Below are 22,731 nucleotides of genomic sequence, written 5' to 3' on the forward strand. Positions count from 1 at the left end.
TCAGTCGTTTCCGACCGTAGGTGACTTTATAGGCATGCCCAAAAAGTATTCCTTGTGAGATTTTTACAAGGAGTTCACCATTGCTTTCCCCAATCCCCCAATTTTATCCGGGCTCGGGGCCAGCATATGTATGGCTGGGACGTATTTATGACTATTATCCATGTATGTTCAGGGGCTGGTTTGCCTGTTCTGGGAGACAAAAAACCAGAGTTTCCGAGTGAAAAAACTCCCTACCTCCTTATGAGACCAGCTAACTCACCTTTAGTTGAAAGAGACCAGATAAAGGTTCCTCACATCACTGACTGGAATCGAACCCAGGTCTTTCTGACCAAAGGGTTTCATCCACACACACAGAGAGAGAGAGAGAGATTTACGGTCGTAAAATACATACTTAATCCTTCGTTAGGAGGGCTCAATCAGTCCTAATGGACAGGGGAAACCCCAAAATGATATACATAAATAAATGGGGAAGTTCCTGAGGAACAGAAAAAGAGAAGACAGAGCAACTGCTTAAAGGGGATTCATTACAGTCAGCTGTTGAACTACCACTACATTTGCTGCTACCCAGTACAACTTGTAAGTGAAGTGCTTGTGCGAGTGGTAAAAGGAGTTGGAGAGGTTGGTTAGCGTAAGAATATAAGGCTGAATTAATAAAAACAGGAATCACTACAAAGGAAAACATATAACCTATGCAAAAAATATAAATTTCTACAGCTTCTGTAAAAATATTTTACAATAGAGAGACAAATGCATTGAATAAAGTAGACTTACTTTACAGCAGTTCTATATGTGCAATGAAGGAAATAAACAGATAGCAGCTTGGATAAGGAGAGGAATGGGTGCCATAATAGCAATATGTATATGGGGAGAATCTTAATGGAAGGAGGTGAAAAATAGCATACACAAATTGTCCTGGAATCTTATTTATTTTATATGCTAATGGTATAAGTTTATATATAGCCAAAGGTTTAAAGGAAAATATTCAACTGTCTGTAAATTATGAAAAATTGAAGAAGATAACAGCAGAGAATTATTTCACTTGATTTGAACTGGCTAGTTTGACAAGTATATGAGTAGGGGGGGGGGTTTCAGTTTAACACTGGCAAGTATCAAATTTTGCACTTTGGTTAGAGGAAATGGAATTCTGTGTATCATATTAATGGAACAGTGCTCAAGGAGGAGGAGGAAGAGAATTCTTTGCCTCTTCTGAATATAATGATTTAAGGACTAAAGTTTAGATGATATATTGCAATGGTTGGGGAAAGATTTCCAAACTGAGAAAGGTACTAACGACTTTGTATAAGAATGTAATTATACCAGTGCACAAGGCACTGATTAGAATACATCTGAAGAGGATCCAGAGGGTAATGGAAGAATAAGAAGTCATCCCTGGAAGCTATATTAGAATAATATGAGCAAGGAAAAAAAATAATAACTTCTTGTTAAGAATTCACTTAATCCATGGGGATTAAGTGGATACACTGAAAAGTAGGTAGTGAGTTAGTGTGCCAACATCAAGAGAATTCCAGGTGCAGGACCTGAAATGAAGGTAGCATCCATGGAGGCCTGGAAATAATCTGTTGTTTTGAATTTCAAATCACAAGCAAAATGAAGACTGTCTTAAGGATATTTTTGCAAGGCTTTAATAACAGTGCAACAGATATTTTAAATAATAGTATTTACCAAATAATGAATTTCCATAATAAAAAGAAAACAATGAAAATTATGATTACAGTAACTTCCATAAAGCCAGTACTCATGGGAGACAACTTAAATAGCAACATGTCTATCATATTGAATCTTGAAGTCATCTACACTCCCCATTCACAATGCATTCAGGCAATGTGTTCCACTCATCACCCCCCCCCCCTCCATGCAAAAAAAAATCTACTCCTCACACCATTCACATAACTTTCAGGGATGGCCTCTCGTTCTTCCTTTCTTACCCTCCACTCTTTTTATAATCCCTTTCATATTAATCTAGTAAAATCCCTTAACTATCTTGAAGGTCTCTACTACACCACCTCTTTTCCTCCTATTCACCAAATTCTGCAATCTACATTCCCTCAACTGCTGTGCATAACCAACACTCTAGAGTAACGATATCACTTTGGTCATTCATCTGTGAATCTTATATAGTGTTTTCAATCATAATGAAAACTAAGCAACAAAATTTGAGCACAACAGTCCATGTGTGGTCTGATCACTGAATTATGCAGAACCACCTCCATATCTTCCTTATCTCTACATATCAATATTCTTATTATTATCATAGTAGCAATGCAACGTGCAATCTTTGCAACACTTGCAATATGCCATCAGAACTTTAGTCCAACGTCTACTACAAGATCCTGAATCTCATCCACTTTCTGAAGTACAGCTGCACCAATACAGTATGCAGATTTAACCTCTGCACCTCAAAATGCAACACCTTGCATTTATTAATAATAAAACCTGCTCATTGTCAAAACTAAGTCTATTCAAATCTTCCTGTTGAGAATTAACATCGATAATAATCTGATTTTAATATTCTCAGTCAATCTAAATGAAATAACATTAACAAATAAGTTAAACAGCAGGGGCTATGAGGCATGCCACAGGTCACATTCCTTTTCTAAGACACTGCTTTGTCATCCACAACTTGCTAGTTTGGTTGGATGGATTGAAGCTGGCTTTCTGAACGATACTAGCAAGTTGTGGATGACAAAGCAGTGCCTCAGAAAAGGAATGTGACCTGTGGCATGCCTCATAGCCCCTACTGTTTAACTTATTTGTTAATGTTATTTCATTTAGATTGACTGAGAATATTAAAATCAGGATAATGAAGTGCCTTTGCAAAGGCCAAGAATAGCACCATATATGTATATCTCCCTCATCCAGAACATTCGTCACTTTATCATAAAATGTAATCAGATTAGTAAAAAAAGACCTGTCCTTCACAAACCCATGCTGATCATCATAGAGAATCCTATGTCCATCAATCCAATCCTCTATTCTACTTCCAACTAGCTTCACCAACACTTCAACCACAATGACAGGTATATAGATAGGTCTAGAATTGGAAATTGTTGTCCTAAAACCATGCTTATGCAGAAATACTATTTTGCCTTCTTTCACTCCTTAAGAAGGTTTCCCACTGCAAGACTTTCATTAAATAACCAGTCAAAAGGCATAACTAACTCTTTTTGCACATTCTTTAAAAATACATGGTGATGTGCCATCCATTTCCACAGTCTTATTAACATCTAACCCAAACAACACTTGTTACTCCTGTTTCTTTCACCTATTCCTCTAATATTTGTCTCCCTTCTACATGATGGACTGCATCACACCAACATGAGATCTATATCATCCAAATAATAATCAACAACATTACGTGCACTTTCCAAGTCAATATTTTCGATATTAATGTCTTGCAAATCCATTAAAAATTCGTATAGCGTATCCCATTTAAATTTTTCTGCTTCATTTAGCGAAACTTTCTCTGTAGGTTTTTCCAAAAAGTTTGAAGTAATACGTCTCTTTTTTAAATCACTGCATTCTTTTTCCACACTAGTACTTAATTTTTTGGCTGTCTCCTCATATTCGTTTAGTTCTGATCTGATTGTTCTCGTAAGTTGCTCACAAACACTTCTAATGACGTAATCAATTTCTCACTTTCACATATGTCTAAGCCTGGGGTCTGAACTTTTTTGTTAACTAAATTGAATCTTTCTACAATTTCTTCCCAAAAAACAGTTAAAATTGCAGTTTCAAGTTTCGCCAAATCATTATATAATTTCTGTGCCTCTTTTCAAAAATCAAGTTTCTCATCTATATTGTCAACTAAACGTTTTTAATATGTTCATGATATCACCATAACTATGTTTTAAAGCTCTAACAGCATCATAGTGACAAGACCATCTAGTCTGGCTTAAACGTTTTATCGAAAATTTTAGTTTTGTTTCACGATTTAGAAGCTTCCACCTATGGGTAGATGCAGAAAAGAAAACATATTTGTTGCACTATTCCAAAAAAGTTCACAATTTGAGTTGCAACTTTAATCACTTCTCCTCCAACTAGATTTAAGGAATGTGCAGCACACGGCACATAATCAGCGTATTTTTTTTTGTTTGTTTGAGATGTGTGTGCACACCATTGTATTGGCCGGACATATTTGCCGCATTGTCAAAAGATTGTCCTCTACAATTATCCAATGGCAGTCCATTTTTTTCTAGAAATCCTTGTAAGGAATTGAATAAAGATAGGCTAATGGGACTACAAATTTTGATGAAAGATACACATCTTTCATACACTTTTCCCTCAAAACAATATCATTCTATAATAGCTAGTTGGTCATTGTGGGACAAATCTTGTATCGAGTCCATCACAATTGAGTAGTACTTTGCATCTTCACTATTTATTTCAGCTATAATTATTTTTATTACTTGTATTCGCATAATCTCTGTTATTTGTTCATAAACTGCTTTTGATAAGTATGAAGTGAAAGGCTTTGGTCGCAGTTCTCGTTGTTGGATATGTTTGCGCATGAATGGATTGAACTTTGATAATAATTCCAGAGCCCCCATAAAATTACCATTGTGGAGAGCCAAATATTTCCTCGTGACCTCTGAATGCTAAGCCTCTTACACTTAAATATTTCACAACTGCAATAACATGTTTAGGACATTGTGGTAATATTCCATATCTTTTCTTAGTTTCGCCTGCAACTGTGTGTCACGTGTTAACCATACTAACAATGATTTCCTATGTTCATTAGAATATTCATGACTTTCTAAACATGGTCCTATATGTTTCCAGTCAGTTCATCACCCTACTTCCTAAATTACAAGAATTTTTTTTTTTGTTGTTGTTTTGTTTGTTATTGCCCATTCTATTATCAGGAATCTTGTACACAGATCATATGATCTGCTCTTCTAATCCCTTTTGTTAAATGAACTGAATAAAATTAAAAGCAATTTGCTATGTAATGGATACAACAAAATACAATTCAAAAATTATTCATAATTATCATCCTTTTACATAAATTCAATCTATATGCTTCCTTCAAACCAGCTCAGAAATTTTCTTCCTTAATCATCCATTTAACCCCTCACTCAATTTATCCTCTTAATTTTGGAATTGATTTTTCTCTCCATGTCATGGTACTGTTTCAAGCAATCTTTTATGTTTGGAATAATTTTCTGGTTTGTAGTTTCGCATTTCTTTATCTTAGTCCTTTAAGATGCATTTCACAAAATGCATAAGCACCTACTGTCTGACCACAGATCCGAGACCATACTGGCAATTTGCCAAGAAGAGTCAATTCTGAGTTGAAGAGTCAAATCATGCATAGTATTATACAAGTCCACAAGATGTGCTCTGCATTATGGGAGATACTGAGACAAGGAGTGATGAGAGCTTGCTCCACCTTTACTACGAGTTGCCTCAGTCCTGAAGATACTTCAGGTGCAAACTTTGTTTGCTTACACTTGGATAAAGGATTAAACTAAATTTATTATAGTCTAACCAAGTGGAAAATAAACTTTCAACATCTTTCTCTAAATCCAGAGTAATTTAATAATAAGGTAGTACACCTTTTGGCAACTTATATAGGTAAATATGACCTCTCCATTGCTTCTGCCTTAGTATCACCACTTCTGGGTCTGGCTCCCACTGACGAGACCTCAATAAAGGTCGAAACTGGTATGGGTAGTGGCCCTTCCCTTAATGCACAGCATTATACATGTCTGCAAGGAGATGTGCTTTGCATTATGGGAGATACTGAGAGAAGGAGTGATGAGAGCTTGGTCCACCTTTACTACGAGTTGTCTCAGTCCTGAAGATACTTCAGGCGCAAACACTTGAATAAAGGATTAAACTAAATTTATTATGTTACACAAACAAAATAGTTACCACTTTAAAAATTACAATGTTCATAAAAGAAAAGTTAATTTTCCGACACGTAATAATAACTCAAAATAGACGGATTGATTACTCTATTATTGGAATGGATTCTCCTCCTGACATGTGTATCAGTGGGAATACAGTAGTAGGATCTGCTGGTATGCAAATTAGTTATTCTAATACTCTGGTTAAATCAATTTCACTGAAATATGGAAACATTTATTGAGCCAATTCCAATTTTTGTTTCAGTCAAACGTTTGCAGGGACAAAGGGGAAAACACAGGTTGAAATTATGTATTGCAATAATACAATAGCTGGATGAAAATTAAAAAATTTTGGGATTTAGGAGATATATATATATACACATACACATACACAAAAAAAAAAAAAAACTTCAGCTTTCATTTCAATCAGATATGAGGGACGTCCAGAAAGTAAGTTCTGTTTTTAAATATCTTCACTGCAGCGCTTCGACCGAAATGAGTTTGTTGATTCGTTAGAAGGCGTTGGTGCCATTTTCAGACATTCTCGCAATGCATACACTTCTTGTGTGTGCTTACAATGTCAAAGAAAATCGAATTGCCCACCACATGTGAAATTAGGTTATTATCCGTTTCTTGATTGTAAGGAACATTAAAGCAGTTGAAATTCATCAGCAAATTATTGAGATTTATGGAGAACATGCAATGAGTGATTCAATGGTACAAAGATGGGTATTCAGCTTCCACACAGTATCTATCATACCTTGCCTTAAACCCACTCACAGTCATGGCACCCACAACAGACTTATTCCACTCATTCACCACTCTCCATGCAAAAAACCTAGTTCTAACACCATTGCTAACCACACTCTTGCCCAGTTTCCATGGATGGCCCCTAGTCCTCTTACCACCAGACCTGTTCTGAAAAATATCCGCTGAATTAATCTTATAGAAACTCTTCAGTAATTTGAATGTCTCAATCACCCCTCTTCTACCTATCAACCAATGTCTGCAACCCACAAATCTTCAACCTGTTCTCATAAGGTTCATTCCATAAACCTGCTATCATCTTGGTCACTCGCCTCTGGATCCTCTCTACCTACTCCCCATCAAGAAGAAATCCTGGTGCCCAGATCTGGGCATAGTAGTCAAGATAGGATCTTATCAAGGCTCAATACAGAGGGACAATAACTTGCTTGTCTCTGCTCGTGAAAGTATTCTTCAGTAACCAAGTGATTTGATGAGCTGATTTAGCCACTTTTGCAATGTCCCCCACTAAACTTCAACTCCCTATCCATCAACATCCCCAAATCCCTGGCTTTGTCAATCTCCTGGTGTACAGTTCCATCAATGTAATATACTGCTGCTAATCTTTTCACCACAAAATGCATAACCTTACACTTTGCCACATCACATTGACATCCATTCTCCTTAGCTCAGTCCCCCAACTATCCAAATCATCATGCAAAATCTAGACATCATGTGCATTCACTATTGCTCTACCCAACTTTGCATCAGCAGCAAACAAATGAATAGTTCCTCTTACATCCTTCCCTATATCATTAATGAACAAATTAAACAGCAGTGGTTCCAGAACAGAACCCTGTGGCACACCACTAGTCACAGGCTGTCTTTTGGACTCTACTACTGAATAAACTACTCCCTGATATCTCTCCATCAACCACCCTCCTATCCATCTCACCAACCCTATATGCTGCAGTTTGCTGATTAGAATTCCATGTGGTATCCTGTCAAAGGCCTTAGCAAGGTCCAGCAGTATGACTGTAAACCCATTACTCTTATCCAGCTCAGCTGTCACTGTGTTATAAAATGTGAGCAAGTTAGTGAGGCATGATCTACCCTTCACAAAACCATGCTGTCCCCCATACAGTTTCCCATTATCATCTATCCATTCCTGAATTCTTCTCATGACTACTCTCTCTCCAAAACCTTGACAACAAATCCTGATATGCTGATCGGTCGATAATTTGCAACAGTAGTCTTGGAACCTCCCTTATGCAGTGGTACTATTTTCCCCTCTTTCCACCCCCTCGGGACTAACCCAGACCCGAGACTCAAATTAAACAAAGTGGTCAAGGGCACTGACAATTCTTTTGCCGCTTCACGTAAGATCCGAGCTGGTATACCATCCAAACCCACAGATGTATTCACATTAAGGTTTTGTAATAAACTATTCACCTCCATTTCGTTCACCTCAATTCCCGTATAATTGGATCTTTCATTCCTGAAATATCACCACCTGAATGATATACTCTTGCAAAGTACTTGCTCAGTAATTCCACTATATCAACTAATTCAGTTACCTTCCTACCATCGGCATTCCTTAAAATCATTCTGCCGTATACATTTTTTCTTTTACTTGCAGCATATCGAAAAAAATGTTTGGGATTCTCTTTAGCTTGCGTGGCTAATTTCCTTTCATAATCAGCTTTTGCTTTCCTTACCACACTCTTTACCTTTCTGGCCTGTGCTTTATACTGTTTGTGTGCCTGCAGGTGACCTTTCTCCTTAAATTCCCTCCACAGTTGTTTCTTTCTTTGCAGCTCAAGCTTAATGCTGTTATTCATCCATTTAACCCCTACTTGATTTGCTATCTGGACTCTAGGTATACAGTCAACCATTATCTCCTTCAAACACTCCTTTACCACTTCCCATGCATTATCAACCTCCAGCCCTTGAACCAAGCATGACAAGCTGAGGACACTGTCATACTCACCGGCCCGGTACTTCCACATGTACCCTTTCTTAATTGAAAATTCCACACATTTGGCCACCTCCCAGGTCAAAACCTTATGGTCACTCTCGCCAAGTGGTCATATTCATTACAGCCAAATTCTCAGATGCAATTACTAGGTCAAGCACTCTCGAACCCTAGTATTTTCCATTACATGCTGTCTTAGGTAGTTATCCCTTAATAACTGCATAAAATCCAATTCCTTCCTCCTATATGTCCTCTCCTCCTTCCAATCAATGTTACCATAGTTATGTGAATCTCACTCCAAGGTTGTAAACATATTGTGCATCAGTATGTATTTTTTTTTTTATCACTTAACTTGATAAAATATACATTGGAAGATAGGCAACAAAAAGACTATTTACATATAAAAATTTATTACAGAGAAAAGGGATTTTCTTTTTGGACATACAATAGAAAGGAGGCAAATGATACATGAATGATAGAGAAGATTTGTCTTTTTAGTAAAAGAGTCAACATTACAGTTCAGTATCACTCTTAGCTATCTTTCAGTTGAAGTGTATCATTGTCAGCAATCCAGAACAGGATACCAGTTGGATTCCACTCCTCAATGAATTTGGCTACAGTTTTTGTTTCCTTTGTGGTAATCATTATTCCAGTGCAAGCCAGATTCATAGTTTTCCTACATAGGTTCCACATGAGGATTTCTTACAATTCAGTGATTGATGGGTGCTGGTAAGTTCTTGTGTGCTTAAGGTAGAAGCTGTAAATGATGGCCTTGGTGTAGTCAAAGAGACAGTTGCATATTCTGTTCTGTATGCACTAAATTCCAGTAGTCTTTTTGGATGTGTGTGTAGTTACAGATACTAGAGGCAGTATTCAGGGCATAGGCGATCATTACTTAGTTTGCAGGACAGGTTAGATATGTATATTCCAAGATACCTGAAACTTCACACAAGAGACAGATCTGATTCTCTAAGGTGAAATTTGTAGAGCATAGTGGGAGTAAGCAAAATGTTGTGTCATAGTTTCCACTGTATGTTGGAATCTGGTTTGGCACACTTTGATTTATATGGGAGATATCACTAAAAACTGGTGACATGTGCAGGTTTGTAGGTGAGAAAGATTATTAATATTTAAGCCTCCAAGGAGTCAAAAGACTCATACAGATGAATATATATATATATATATATATATATATATATAAAAAAGGCAAGGATATTACTTAAAGATAAACCACCAGACATGCCCAAAGAAAAAATAAATACTTCAATATACACTGAAAATAAATTAAATTTAAATGATCCTATCACTTTGGATGATGTACTGAACCTTTTTCCATTTATCAATTGATTTTTTGGAAGAGATGAATACTGGCTGTCCATACTTCCAAAAATCTTTATATTTATCAAAAATATTGATAAATATAAAGTTGACAATGGTAAGCCATCAATCGCTCAGAAATCAGACAAGTCTGCAAAGCCAAAAAATTGGAAAATTTTTACAACGGAACTATTGTAGAACTTTTGCAAAACCTGTTGTCGGTTTTGCAAAATATCGATATCAAGATTGTGTTGTAAAAACTCAAGCCTTTCTGTTTGTCTGCAAGAAACATTTAAACCCCAGTGAGGACACTTCCTCTAAGTCCTTTTTCATAAACCATTTTTAATGATAGGCATCCACTATTTGTTTCCTTTCTCTGCTAAAGGCTTTCTAATAGCAACATTATCCACTAGGTCTTCCTTCCATTTTCTTTCTGGTTGTCCTGGAATTCATCTTCCTTTGTATGGATGCCACTGGGTGATTGCCTTTATCTATCCATCACTTTTCATCCATGCAATATGTCCTGCCCATCACCATTGTAATTTTAAAATCTCCTCCCCTATATCCAACACTTTTGTTTCTTATAATCTTGATTTCTTATTTTGTCATGTAGTCTGATGTTTGGCATGGCACTCTCCATCCTACACTATTCTCCTCATTCTGTCCAGTAATTGTTTGGTTATTGGCCATGTCTGTGAGTCACAGATCATAACTAGAATGATGCAATGGTTAAAGATTAGAAAAGTGACCAGTAGTGTAATTAAGAATTATCTACACATTAGCACAAGAAAAGTATATTTAATATTCTGCCAGATATTTCAGTTTTTAAAATAAACTATCATCAGTGGCTTGACAGAAAACAGTTTTTACAAGGTAGAATACAAATAATTGATCATTCAAAATTAGAACAAGCTGCGTGATGTTACATCACTAATCACGATATCATTTCACTGAAGAAAGGTAAACATAAGAGTGCAGAATAAATTACATGTATAAATTTACAATGTCATACAAAACACTTAATTTATAAAATCATACTAAAGATATCATTAAACAGATGCAGTATCTAGGTGGTCTTAATTTAAAAAAATAAAAATTAAAATTAATGCATTATTCGGATCAAACTTTCCCATATTTTTGATAAGGATAACTCCGATTCAAGTTAGGGCGTTGAAGTAAGGCCTCAGCACTCTCTTTGAATAGGCATTTGAATTTATACTGACATCTGTGTAGAAGGCGAGTTTTGGACCAGTTTTGAAACAAAGACAATGCTGTGCCAATCCAGACTTATCGAATTTGTTGCGAAGAATATAAGATTGATGTTCTTGTATTCTTTTTTCTATAGAGCATCCGGTTTGTCCAAAATAAGAAAGATGGCAGTCATATGAAACTTGGTATACACCAGGAAGAGGCATAGTTGAGCATTTATCTTTAGACGAGGGAAAATATGTGGATATTTTATTAATAAGAATACAAGTAAGACGCCCTTGTAAAAGATTCAACGATGACTTCTAAGGCTGGAACAGGCCACACTAGGTCTAAATCCTTGATATGCATGATGATGAATATAAGTAGCTTTTAGATCATATTTCTTTAAAATTCTTGAAATTGGTTCTGAAATTATTGATTCTTTGTTTTTTGGCATGGCTTATAGGAGTCAAACAGATGTGGTCCTTTTGGAGAAGCCATTTAACTTCACGTTTTGTTTGATAATAGAAAATTCTTTCTGTAAATGATGGCGAGTTGAACATTTAGTTCTAGCTCATCGAATTAAACATTTTATGATTCCTGTCTTTTGAGAAGTACGATGAGCAGATTGTTTGAGAATGTAACTTCCAGTAAAAGTGAGTGTTCTGTAAACAGATGTTAAATTACCTGATGGCGAGCGGATGAGAAGGATGTCTAAAGAGGATAATTTGTTGTCTTTTTCAATTTCCATGGTGAACTTGATACGAGGGTGTAAAGTATTGATTTTGGCTAAAAAAGGAAGGTAAGGAATCTGTTGTGAGGCCACACTGCAAAAATGTAATCTATATATCTAACCTGTGTATAGATGAAAAAAGAATGTCTTCTTCTAAGTGCTCCAAATAAAAGTTGGCTAGAACAGGGAAAAGCAGACTTCCCATGGCAGTTCCTTTTACGTGGTTGTAGAATTTGTTTTGATACAAGAAATATCCAGAGTGCATTACGAATCCAAATAATTTTACTATATCTTGTGGGAAGATGTCAGTAAGTAATTGTAAAGTCTCTTTGAGAGGTACATTTGTGAATAGAGATTCTATATCGAAGCTCACAATAAGATCAGTAGATTGTATTGAGACATTTTTTAAATTTTTTTAAGAAATCAGAAGAGAGCTTTATAAAAAAAAAGAGCGAGAATTGCCTATATGTGGTTTCAATAAATTCACTAAACATTTGGCTATGCAGTAAGTAGATGAATCAATACAGTCTACAATAGGACAGAGAGGAATGTCTGTCTTGTGGAATTTTGGTAGACCATAAAACCTAGGAGGTCTCGCAAAATGAATTTTTAACCTTTCTATGGTGTCTGCATCTAAACTTATAATTTCATCTAGAAGGGAATTTAATTTCTTCCATTACCTGTTAGTGGTGTCATGATCCAGTTCTTGGTATGTTGAGCGATCTCGTAGTTTTCTTTTGTAATTTGAAGAATCCATAATTACTGTAGCTTTTCCCTTGTCTGCTTTAGTGATAACAAGGTGACTGTTGCTTCTTAGGGAATGTAGAGCTTTCTTTTCAGATGGAGGGAAGCTTGGCTTTAAGCATGATGGATGCAACTTCTAGGCAGAGAGTATTAGCCTTTTCACTGGAGAGGTGAAATAAGTTTCATCCGATGTTAAAAAGGGAATCTAAACATGGAATCTTTTTAGAGACTATAGCAAATTCATGTCCTACTGGGAGGATAAGCGTTTCACTGTCCGTTAAAGGGTATCTGGACACGTTGATAACCCAATTATCTGGAACATGGAAAGGCTCAATTTGTGTAGTAACAAGGACTTTGAATTTACGGTTTAGATGTCGATTTTGTTCATTAAATGAACGTTGCAGAGGGCGTTTAGAACTATTTAGGAAAGTTGTCGGTCTATGTTTGCGGAGATAAAAGTTCGGAGATCAGCAACCTGACGAATGTTAACCCGGCGTTAGTAAGGTGGGGGTCCCCCCCCCCCCAAACTTGCTTGCGCACAACAGCCTGTTGTCTATGCCATCGAGTAGTGGGTTAAGGGAGGGGGGGGGAGCTATACTGAGGCATGCTCACTGCCACGCATTGTTAAAAAGTTAGTTAATTTAAAATCTTTGGGGTCTGTGACACCCCACCTTACTAATGTTGGGTTAATAGCAAGATCATGTTTAGCTGCTCTGAGTTGATTGTGGACTAAAGACAAGCTAATATTCCTGTAGACATTATGAGCTCCAGATGATTTAATAGTTTCTTTTATCTTAGCGAAGTTTGGAATGATCTGATTGTCACGGCTTTTTTTTTAGAAAAATAATCCTTGCTCATAGCTTACCTTGTAGTACAGATAGTTTACAAAGTTTTCCAGTCTTTTTGGTAAAGCTTTTACTTTTTGGTGACCAGAAGTGTGCTACATAGCTCTGTTCTTGGTCCAATGTTGTTAAATCTGTATATTAATGGTCGTGGAAATAATTTGAAGAGTGATATCAAGTTGGTTTTTGCTTATGATGCTAAGTTGGGAAAAGCTATAGTAAATAAAGTCGATGTAGTACTCCTGCAGGATGATTTGAATAAATTGTCATTGTGGTCAAAGGGTAATGGTTTTTCTTTTAATATAGCTAAATGTAAAGTTATTCACTTTGGATTGAAAAAAAAGTATCAGTCTGTGTATTCTATTGATGACGTTTCATTGCTGAAAATTAATTAGGCTTAGGCCAGGGATCTGGGTGTTATGATTGATTAGGAACTGAAATTCAGAGGTCATATTGCAAAACAGTTCAGGAGACCACTTGAATGCTCAAAAATATGTTGACCAGCAGGGACCAAAAAAAAAAAAGTTATTCCTCTTTACAGGTCTCCGATACATCCACATCTGAACTATTGTGCTCAGATTTTGTCTCCTGGGTTTCCTAGTGATATGGAGGTGATTGAGAAGATACAGGTAACCAAGATAGTTTTGATTCCACATGAAGGCAAATAGAAGGAAGAGAGGTTACATGATAGAAACATTTAAGTTACTGAAAGGGTGTTATAAAATGGAAGTGAGAGAAATTATTCTTATGAATAATTCTTGGGGATAGAACAACAGGTCATCATTGGAAGTTGAATAAAGCTTCAGTTAGCAAGGATGCAAGGTCTAGATTTTTTGCTATTAGGGTGGTGAATGAGTAGAATTGGTTGCCTAATGTGGTTATTAGTTCTTTATCAGTGAATCATTTAAGGAGAAGTATGAATAGGTACAATGTAAATAATGTTAGCTTCTGCCACACATGGTGAAATTCTAGTTGGAATGAGAGTTGTATGATAGATATACTGTGAACTATACTATGAGCATCCTGCAATGAGTCTTTGGACTCCATGGTGATACAAGTTAACAATAATAATGAGATCTGATGGTCTACATTTTTCTCTTTTATGGAAGATAAAAAGTTAGCAGATTGATTGCAAAAGTACTAATTTGTTTAATTTTTTTTTTGTTTTGTTACAAAATTGTTCAGAGGCTCTAAAACTATACATTTGTTTATATATTTATATATATAAAATTAGTAATCTGTTGACCATACTGTAGCTATGGTGGTGGTGCTTGTTTAGAATCTTTCTGTTATGTGAATATTATGCTGTTCCATTTCTGTACTGAAGATGATGACACTTACGTAAAAATTTTACCATTAAAGATCAAGTTATTTAACATCTTCCATTTATTTTTTAATAGCATGCCAACTCCCATTTCTTCCAATTCACATTAAAAAAAACTAGAACCTCAATTTTATTTTTCCCCCTCCACATAGGGAACTGGAAGGAAGAAAGATATCCTTAATTGGGGCCGATGGTAGGAAAGTGATAGAAGTAGGAGAAATAGTTCAGTTACTGGGTGATCACTTTGCAAGGGTGTATCATCTAGGCAGAAATACTGAAGTTTGTCAATGTGACATACTAAAAGTAATTAACAAGGTAGATAAACTCGAGATGCTCAGCATATGGAGAAATGTCAACATAAATGCAGCAGGATGTACGAGAATGTGCAAGAAAACTGGCACTGCCTTGAACCAAACTGTTTAAATTTCAGCTCTGGTAAAGTTCTAAGAAAATAGTAAGAATGCAAAATTTTTCCATAAAGAAAGCTGCAAGAGAGAAGCAGAGAATTACAAACTAATTAATATCTCAGGAGTGGTGATCAAGGTATTAAAGTAATGTACTAGAAAAGTTGATAAAAAATGGAATTCAGGAATGGATGGATAGGAATATGATTTTCTATGGAGGGCTGAGGAGCTTTGTGAAAGGCAGGTCCTGCCCCAGTAATTGACTCACATTTTATAGCATAATGACAGCTAAGTTGGATAAGGGAAATGGGTTACATCATTATTATACTGAGCTTAGCAAAGATATTTGACAGCATATCACAGCAGTAACTATTACACTGAAGCAAACAGAATGGACATTAAGCTGGTGGTAATGGGGGGGGGGAGCTGACAGACAGCAGAAAGTAGTACATGGCAGAGTAGAATTCAGAAATATGAGGTAACTAGTGGAGAACCTCAGGGCTCTGTACTAAAGACAGCACCATTTGATTTGTATATTAATGATATAGGGAATGATCTGAGAAGCAGTATGCAGTTGTTTGCCAAGGATGCGAAACTAGGGATGGAATGTAGATTCCATCCCTGGTTGCACCTTGTTTCCATAGCCTGATTTCTGCTTCAACTCTGCTGATTCTGGCACCTGCTCTGATCTAATAATAGAAATTATTCTCACTAAAATGAGTGCTTTTATTTCCCACTCAACTCAAATCCCACAACTCTTATCCAAACCTTGCTTCTTCAACTTTTGCATCCAAGTAATCCAGGCCAAAAAATTATGCATATGCCTAATGGCGCAACTTAGAAACTTCAAACTCTCACTCATCTTACAGTACAGCTTGTAACAACTGCAAATTGTCAACAAATCCAAAGAAGACTTTCTTAGGGTCAAATGCACTATACCTATCTCCTGTTCAAATGGCAGCTGAGCCTTCTGATACTTTACTTTATCAAGGCTTCCTTCCAAATTTCCACCTCTGACATCCTGATAATAAAATGGTGACATCTAAAAGATAAGGACTTCTAATCTCCTCCCAATATTCCATACTATCTACAGTATGCCACCTCTGAAATTCTGACAGAAGAACATCAGAAAAATATTCAGTTGCCTTGATAGCGATAAGCCTCCTGGCCCTGATGGGTATTCATCCAGTGCACTAAAAGCTTGTGCTCCAGAACTTACATCTATTTTGTATCATCTCTTCAAGTTATCACATTCATCTGGCATCACCCTACAGCCTGGAAGCAAGCTTTTATCCAGGCTGTTTCCAAAAAGGAGATAAAAGCCAACCATCAAACTATAGCCTTATTGCTCTGACCTCGATATGGGCGTAAAATGGATGAATCAAGAGATAAGGTATGCAATCTGGAAGAAGAAGGTGTTATGGAAGAAACACAAAATGAGTATTTATAACAACCAGTTGCATGAGAAGTACAAAGAGCAGGCGAGGAAGGTGACTAGCTTGATAAGGGTAGCAAGAATGCAGTATGAGCAGCAGTTAGCTAAAGCAGCCAAAAAAAATCCTAAGGAGTTTTTTCGATATGTCACCAGTAGAAGAAAGAATGATTATGGTAGATGGGATTGATTGGTGAAAACGGAGGAATGATAACTGCTGTGGAGGATATAGTTGAGATATTTAGTGAGCAATTTCTAAAGATATTTCATTCTTGTGAATGTGGCATCATGCAGAACTTGAAAGCAGTGGGAAAAGAGGAGGAAGAACTGTTAGTAAGTGAACAGGAGGTATATGAGGAATTGAATAGACTTGATGTAAATAAGGCTGTGAGACTTGATGCTATTTCACCACGTGTCTTGAGGGAATGTGCCAGAGAGTTAACAACAGCTTTTGTATATCTTTTCAACATGAGTCTCTCACTGGGTCAAGTTCCAAAAGAGTGGAAAGAGGGTAAAATTGTTCCAATTCATAAGGGTAGTGATAAGAGTTTGAATTATAGACCAGTCTGTGTGTCTGGAGTTGTGATCAAGGTATTAGAGAAGTTAGTTAGGAATAAGATTCAGAATTGGGTTGACAACAGAAAAATACTCTTTGGCGGCCAGCATGGATTTACTAAAGGAAGATCATGTTTAGCAACCTGCTTACTTTTTATAATAAAGTGACAAATGTGTTGGATAAGGGTGTTGCATATACAGTGGTATATTTAGATTTTGTAAAGGCATTTGATAAATTGCCACATGACAAGCTGGTAATTAAATTGGAATGGATAGGGCTGAACAGTAGATTGGTTCGCTGGATGGGGGATTGGCTGTCTGATAGGTTTCAGCGAGTTGTCTATGGAGGAGCAATATCCCAGAAGAGGAAAGTTATTAGCGGTGTACCTCAAGGATCTGTTTTGGGTCCATTGCTGTTTAATTTGTATGTAAATGATATCTGGAGAGGTCTGAATGGAGATGTGCACTTGTTTGCAGATGATGCAAAGTTGTGGAGCGCTATCAGGAGTAGTGTGGATGGTGTAGCTTTGCAAGAGGACTTCAATACACTGGCTGAATGGGTAAATAAGTGGGGATGTCAATTCAATGTTTCAAAGTGTAAGATTTTGAAATTTAGGAAGCAGAGATGGGATGTAAAGTACACAATCGGTGCAAATATTTTGGAAGAGGTAGAGGAAATGAGAGATCTGGGAGTGATTGTAGACAAGGATCTAAAATTTCAGGGACATGTTACTAAAATAGTGAAGACAACACAGCGGATAATGGGAATGATGCGGAGGACATTGACTTGTAGAAGTTAGGATGTTATGGTTCCTTTGTATAAGGCTTTGATCAGGCACATATGGATTACTGTACACAGATCTGGTCACCCGGTTTTCAAAAAGATGAAATTGCATTGGAAAAAGTTCAGAGGCGATTGACTAAGGTGGTTTCTGGTCTCTGGAATGTAGAGTATGAAGACAGATTGACAAAATGCAATTTGCAGAAAGTGGATAGGAGGAGGAGGGGGGGGGGTATGATTGAGACATATAAGCTGTTAAGAGGTTATTACCAGATTAATGTCAGGGAGGTTTTGAACAAAATGGGTGAGGATAGCAGAACAAGAGGTCATTCCTGGAAGCTGTATAAGGAGGGTGTGAGCAAGGAAGTGGTGAGTGATTGGGATGCTTTGCCCGAGAGTGTGGTGTGTGCAGAGACGATGAATATATTTAATGCATAGTATGATAAACTGTGTGTATAACAGTGGACCTCCCACGATGAGTCTTTGACTCCATGGAGGTTTTTATAATAATAAACTGCTTCATTACTTGGAGATACCAAATGCTTAGTGATGATCAATTCAGATATCAGCATTCTCATTCCATAGCAGATCTTACCAACCTCATCCACATTTGAACATAGTCCACGGAAATGTTTGGAGAAACTCAAGTGATCGCTTTTGATCATTTTCACATCGTAACCTTCTTACCAAGCTACAATCTTATGGTATTCCTTCCCTTTACAAATGGATTGGTTTTCCTCTCCAGTCATTCATGGGTCTAATAGATCATATTTTTCAATGCCACTGCATCCAAAGGGCTTCAAGAAACACATTAACAAATTATTTTCTTTCTAACCACTTGCCCTCCCCACACACACACACTTGTGACATAGTTCTCAGGATCTTTTACATGCCACTAATATATAAAAATATAAACTGGCAGCATAAGATAAAGGTTGTCAATTTAATGTGAAAAAATGTAAAGTTACATATGGACTTTGGGTGATGGTAGATGGGAAGTTGAAGTTCAGAGGACATATTGCAAAAGTAGGCAAAATAGCTCAAAGAATTACTTTGATGTTGAAGAAAACATTGATAAGCAGAGATAGGGATGTTATCATCCCTCTTTATAAGGTTATGATACACTACATCCCTACTACTATGCATATAGATTTGGTCACTTAGGTTTATTAAGGACAAAGAGGTAGTGAAGCAGATCCAAAGATGAGTGACTAAATGGTGACAGATCTGTGAAATGCTCCTTATGAGGACATACTTCAGGTGCATGGATTGGAAAGACCAGCTGACAAGCAGTAAAGTCCTCGGACACAATAGAAACTTATATATTACTAAAAGGGTTCTATAATATTAATGTAAAAGTAATTTTTTCAATATATGATGAGTAGGTAGAGAACAAGGGTCACCCCTAGGTTGTGTAAAGGGTATGAGGACTAGAACTTTTGCTTTGAGTATGGTAAATGACGAATGGATTGCTGGAGGTGATTGTTAGTGCTGAGAGTGAATGATTTTGAGGAGAGGCATGATATGCACCTAGAATGAGTCTTCTGAGTCTGTGGAGATACTTGAATAATGACAATTAATGACTAATCTATTCCCAGTGTAGAAATCCTGCAGACAATTATTATTTAGCCATGCTTTATTGTTTAAGTTTCCTGCAAGAATCTACTTTTCTTTAGGTAAAGTATTCTTTCTAAAGACCTCACTGGCAGCTTCCATGGAAGCTAAATAAATCCATGTCATTGAATTCTGCTCACATCATGCTACTTGAATCAATTTCCCATTCAAGAAATGGGAAATTGCTCCCGTATTTAGTAATTCACTGTTATTCAATACTATTTAATGTAATATTTAAGTACCACAATTTACTCAATATTTAATGCTAAATACCACAGTTACCAAATAATGTTTAATGCTTACCTGATGATGTTTAATGTTACGAAATCATAGTTAGCCAATAATGTTTAGTGCTAAATATGACAGCTACTCAATAATGTTTAGTGTTAATTATTATTATTACGTGACACTCCTTGGAAGTGTCACGCAATAATAATATGTAACACTTCCAAGGAGTCCAAAGACTCATCGAGGGAGGGCACCTACTCTACAACTCTCCATCGCTACCACTCAATACCAAAATACTCAATATTAGTGCCAACTACTACAGTTATCAAACAGAATATGATAAACAATGACTTTCAAGGAAAAACTCCCTTTCCCAATTTTTATGCTCTAAATAATAGTAATAATGAAAGATAATAGAAAATTTTCAACAGATGCAATTAGCAAGTAAGAGATTCAGTGAGTTAGGAGGGACTTTAATAACACTTCGTCCCAAGTGATAACAATGTGGGATACAACTAACCTTTCTGGATTTTTAATGGCATTTCACAAAGTTCTGTGTGTAAATATTTTAAACTGTTGGAAAAACAACAAAAATTGAAGACTCAGACTATCTACATAGTAGTTATCAGGGAGATGCATATACGAGATCAGTATGTCAGAGAGAGAGAGAGAGCACATGGCAAGTGGAGTGCTATTTAATTTAAATACTGATGACATGGTATGTGGATGCATCACCATAAGGATTTTAACAGGCTAGTTCTAATGGACAAATGAGTAAATAATCTGTTCAGTAGTGCAAGTGTATGGTTTTACATTTTGAGCAAAGGGAATGGAATATAGTGTACTATGTAGGTGAAGAATGCACTACAAAAGATGGAAGCATGGGATATGAGGATAAGAAGAATGCTTAAGTTCATGGGATGTACATAAAAAAAAAAAAAATTAAAAAAAAAAGACACTAAAGATCATGGAGGAGTGTCAAAATAATGAACCAAACTAATAAGTTAGTATAAAAAAAGTAACAATACCATTATATATAAGATGTTGATTTGATCACATTTTAACCACCTCATGTACAGATTTGGTCACCTCAGTAGGGTTGATGATGAAATCTAAGAATTCAAAGGTTAAGAAATAAGATAATTTCAGAACTGTGGCATGTTAACTGAGGATAAATTCTCATGCCCCAACCTGGTTGACCAAGTGAATAGCAAACCCACTCTCCAACCAATAGGTCGTGGGTTCGAATCTCACGGTGGGCATGGATGTTTGTATAGCTCCTCAAGTTTATAAGACTTGTCTATTTAAATAAAATACAGGCCTATGAATTTGTGATATATGCCAAAAGGGGGGGGGGATTTTATAGGGTAGGAGGAGAAAAATCACTCAACCTTGTGGTTGCGTTAGAGTGCAGTTAGCAAGGAAGAGATTTTCTCATGGCAAGGGATGTCAGTGGATGGCTCATCACTCAGGAATATGCTGCGGTAAGGGTGATGAGTACAACGTAAGTAAAGTACTTTAATTTACTATAATAATTATGAAAACGGAGGATGTCATCCTTGAAAGTAGCCAGCTAATAAATTAATGCATATCGTTGATACGACTGATATAACTGCAATTTAGTTCAAACGCATCGCAGGTACCAAGTAGGCTTCCTGAGATGAGTCTTGGATTCCATAGTGATTCAAAGTAGTATGGATAATAATAATCGTGGGTTTTCAATTCTGTCTAGGTGGTAAGAAACCAAATGTTACAGTAATGACTAATTGTGAAATTTCCGTAACTTTGCGTAATAAATTACAATATTTGATAAAACCGATAAGAACAACTAAATGACTATTTTTACTATTTACAATCTTGGTTGTAATAACCAATCTTCGCATTTTCTAGCTACATAAATAACTTTATGAACAAAACTATCAGACATTCGTTAGACGAAGCCATGGCAAACTAAAAATTGCACCACCACTATATTATCAACAGAACATCACCAGTATGTTTATTATTTATATATACATCTATCCTCATTTTTAATTACAGTATACAAAATTAACTACATTACCCTCCGGCCAGCAGATGCACTGCTGCATCATATCCCGACATTTGTTTCTATTAATGCTTATCGAATTCAAATAAACTGTTCAATTTATTAAGTAAAACTGAAAATACAGACACATCGGCACTTTCAGATGAGAAACTGAAGCGTACTATTGGTCACGATGCAGACACGTGCAACAGAACAGTTCATTGGTGTCTATCTTACCCATGTGACTCGTAACAGCACGAGTGCACGTGAACGTAGTTGACAAAATTTCAGCAATAAATCAGATTTGAGCAACACAGTTAAAATCGACGTCCTATTTCTTTTAATCATTCTAAAGTTTTAAAGAGATTGGACCTATAAGGCTGTAGAAGAAAGACTTAGTTCAATCCAGTCATTGACTGAGCTTATTCTTTTCTCTGCCAATTTTCAGCAGAATCCAGAGTTAGTCAATCTGATGTAGGTTAGCAGGGTTTTTAATTGCAGAGCTCAGCAATAGCGACCGTAGAAGAAACCAAGTGCATACAAATTTTTCCGTATTTTCTGAATAAAGTTTTGGTTCAGAAAATATGACCGATGAACAAAACTCGGTGTTAGTCGTACTAAGTTGCAACAGCTAGTGGCATTTCGTTTTCGTAAAGTAGAATGACATATGCAGATCGTTCCGAAAAAGAAATTAAAAAAAGACTGTTTTGACTGATAAACAGATCATGTGAATGTTCATAAAATGCCAATAAAAAAAATAAATAAATAAATTAGATGAAACATTTTTTTATTGCTTCATAGACCGAATATTTTCATTCGCCAAAATTACATTTTTGTTTGGTTAAACAAGAGTAGCAGTATTGTTTGATGAGTTTTGAATAAATGATGTTTAAAATAATAGCTTTTCTCTAAACTGTTGCGTCAATGTATTCCAAAACTTTAATTAGAAGTTTT

The 22,731-nt window shown here is 36.3% G+C and overlaps 1 protein-coding gene across 1 annotated transcript in view; it reads right to left on the bottom strand.

Moving 5' to 3' along the window:
- Window positions 1-21,953, bottom strand: part of LOC150107632 (solute carrier family 25 member 36-A-like) — a 163,866-nt gene extending 141,913 nt beyond the window's left edge. Inside the window, exon 1 of the mRNA XM_090391982.1 lies at window positions 21,814-21,953. Within this exon, the coding sequence (XP_090248108.1) occupies window positions 21,814-21,854 (41 nt within the window). The 5' untranslated portion in view covers window positions 21,855-21,953. The remainder of the gene's footprint in view (window positions 1-21,813) is intronic.
- Window positions 21,954-22,731: the final 778 nt, after the last annotated feature.

The sequence above is a fragment of the Typopeltis vanoorti genome, chromosome 4, assembly GCF_054136105.1.
Source record: "Typopeltis vanoorti isolate ZY-2024b chromosome 4, IOZ_Tvanoo_1.0, whole genome shotgun sequence".
NCBI classification, from domain to species: domain Eukaryota; kingdom Metazoa; phylum Arthropoda; class Arachnida; order Uropygi; family Thelyphonidae; genus Typopeltis; species Typopeltis vanoorti.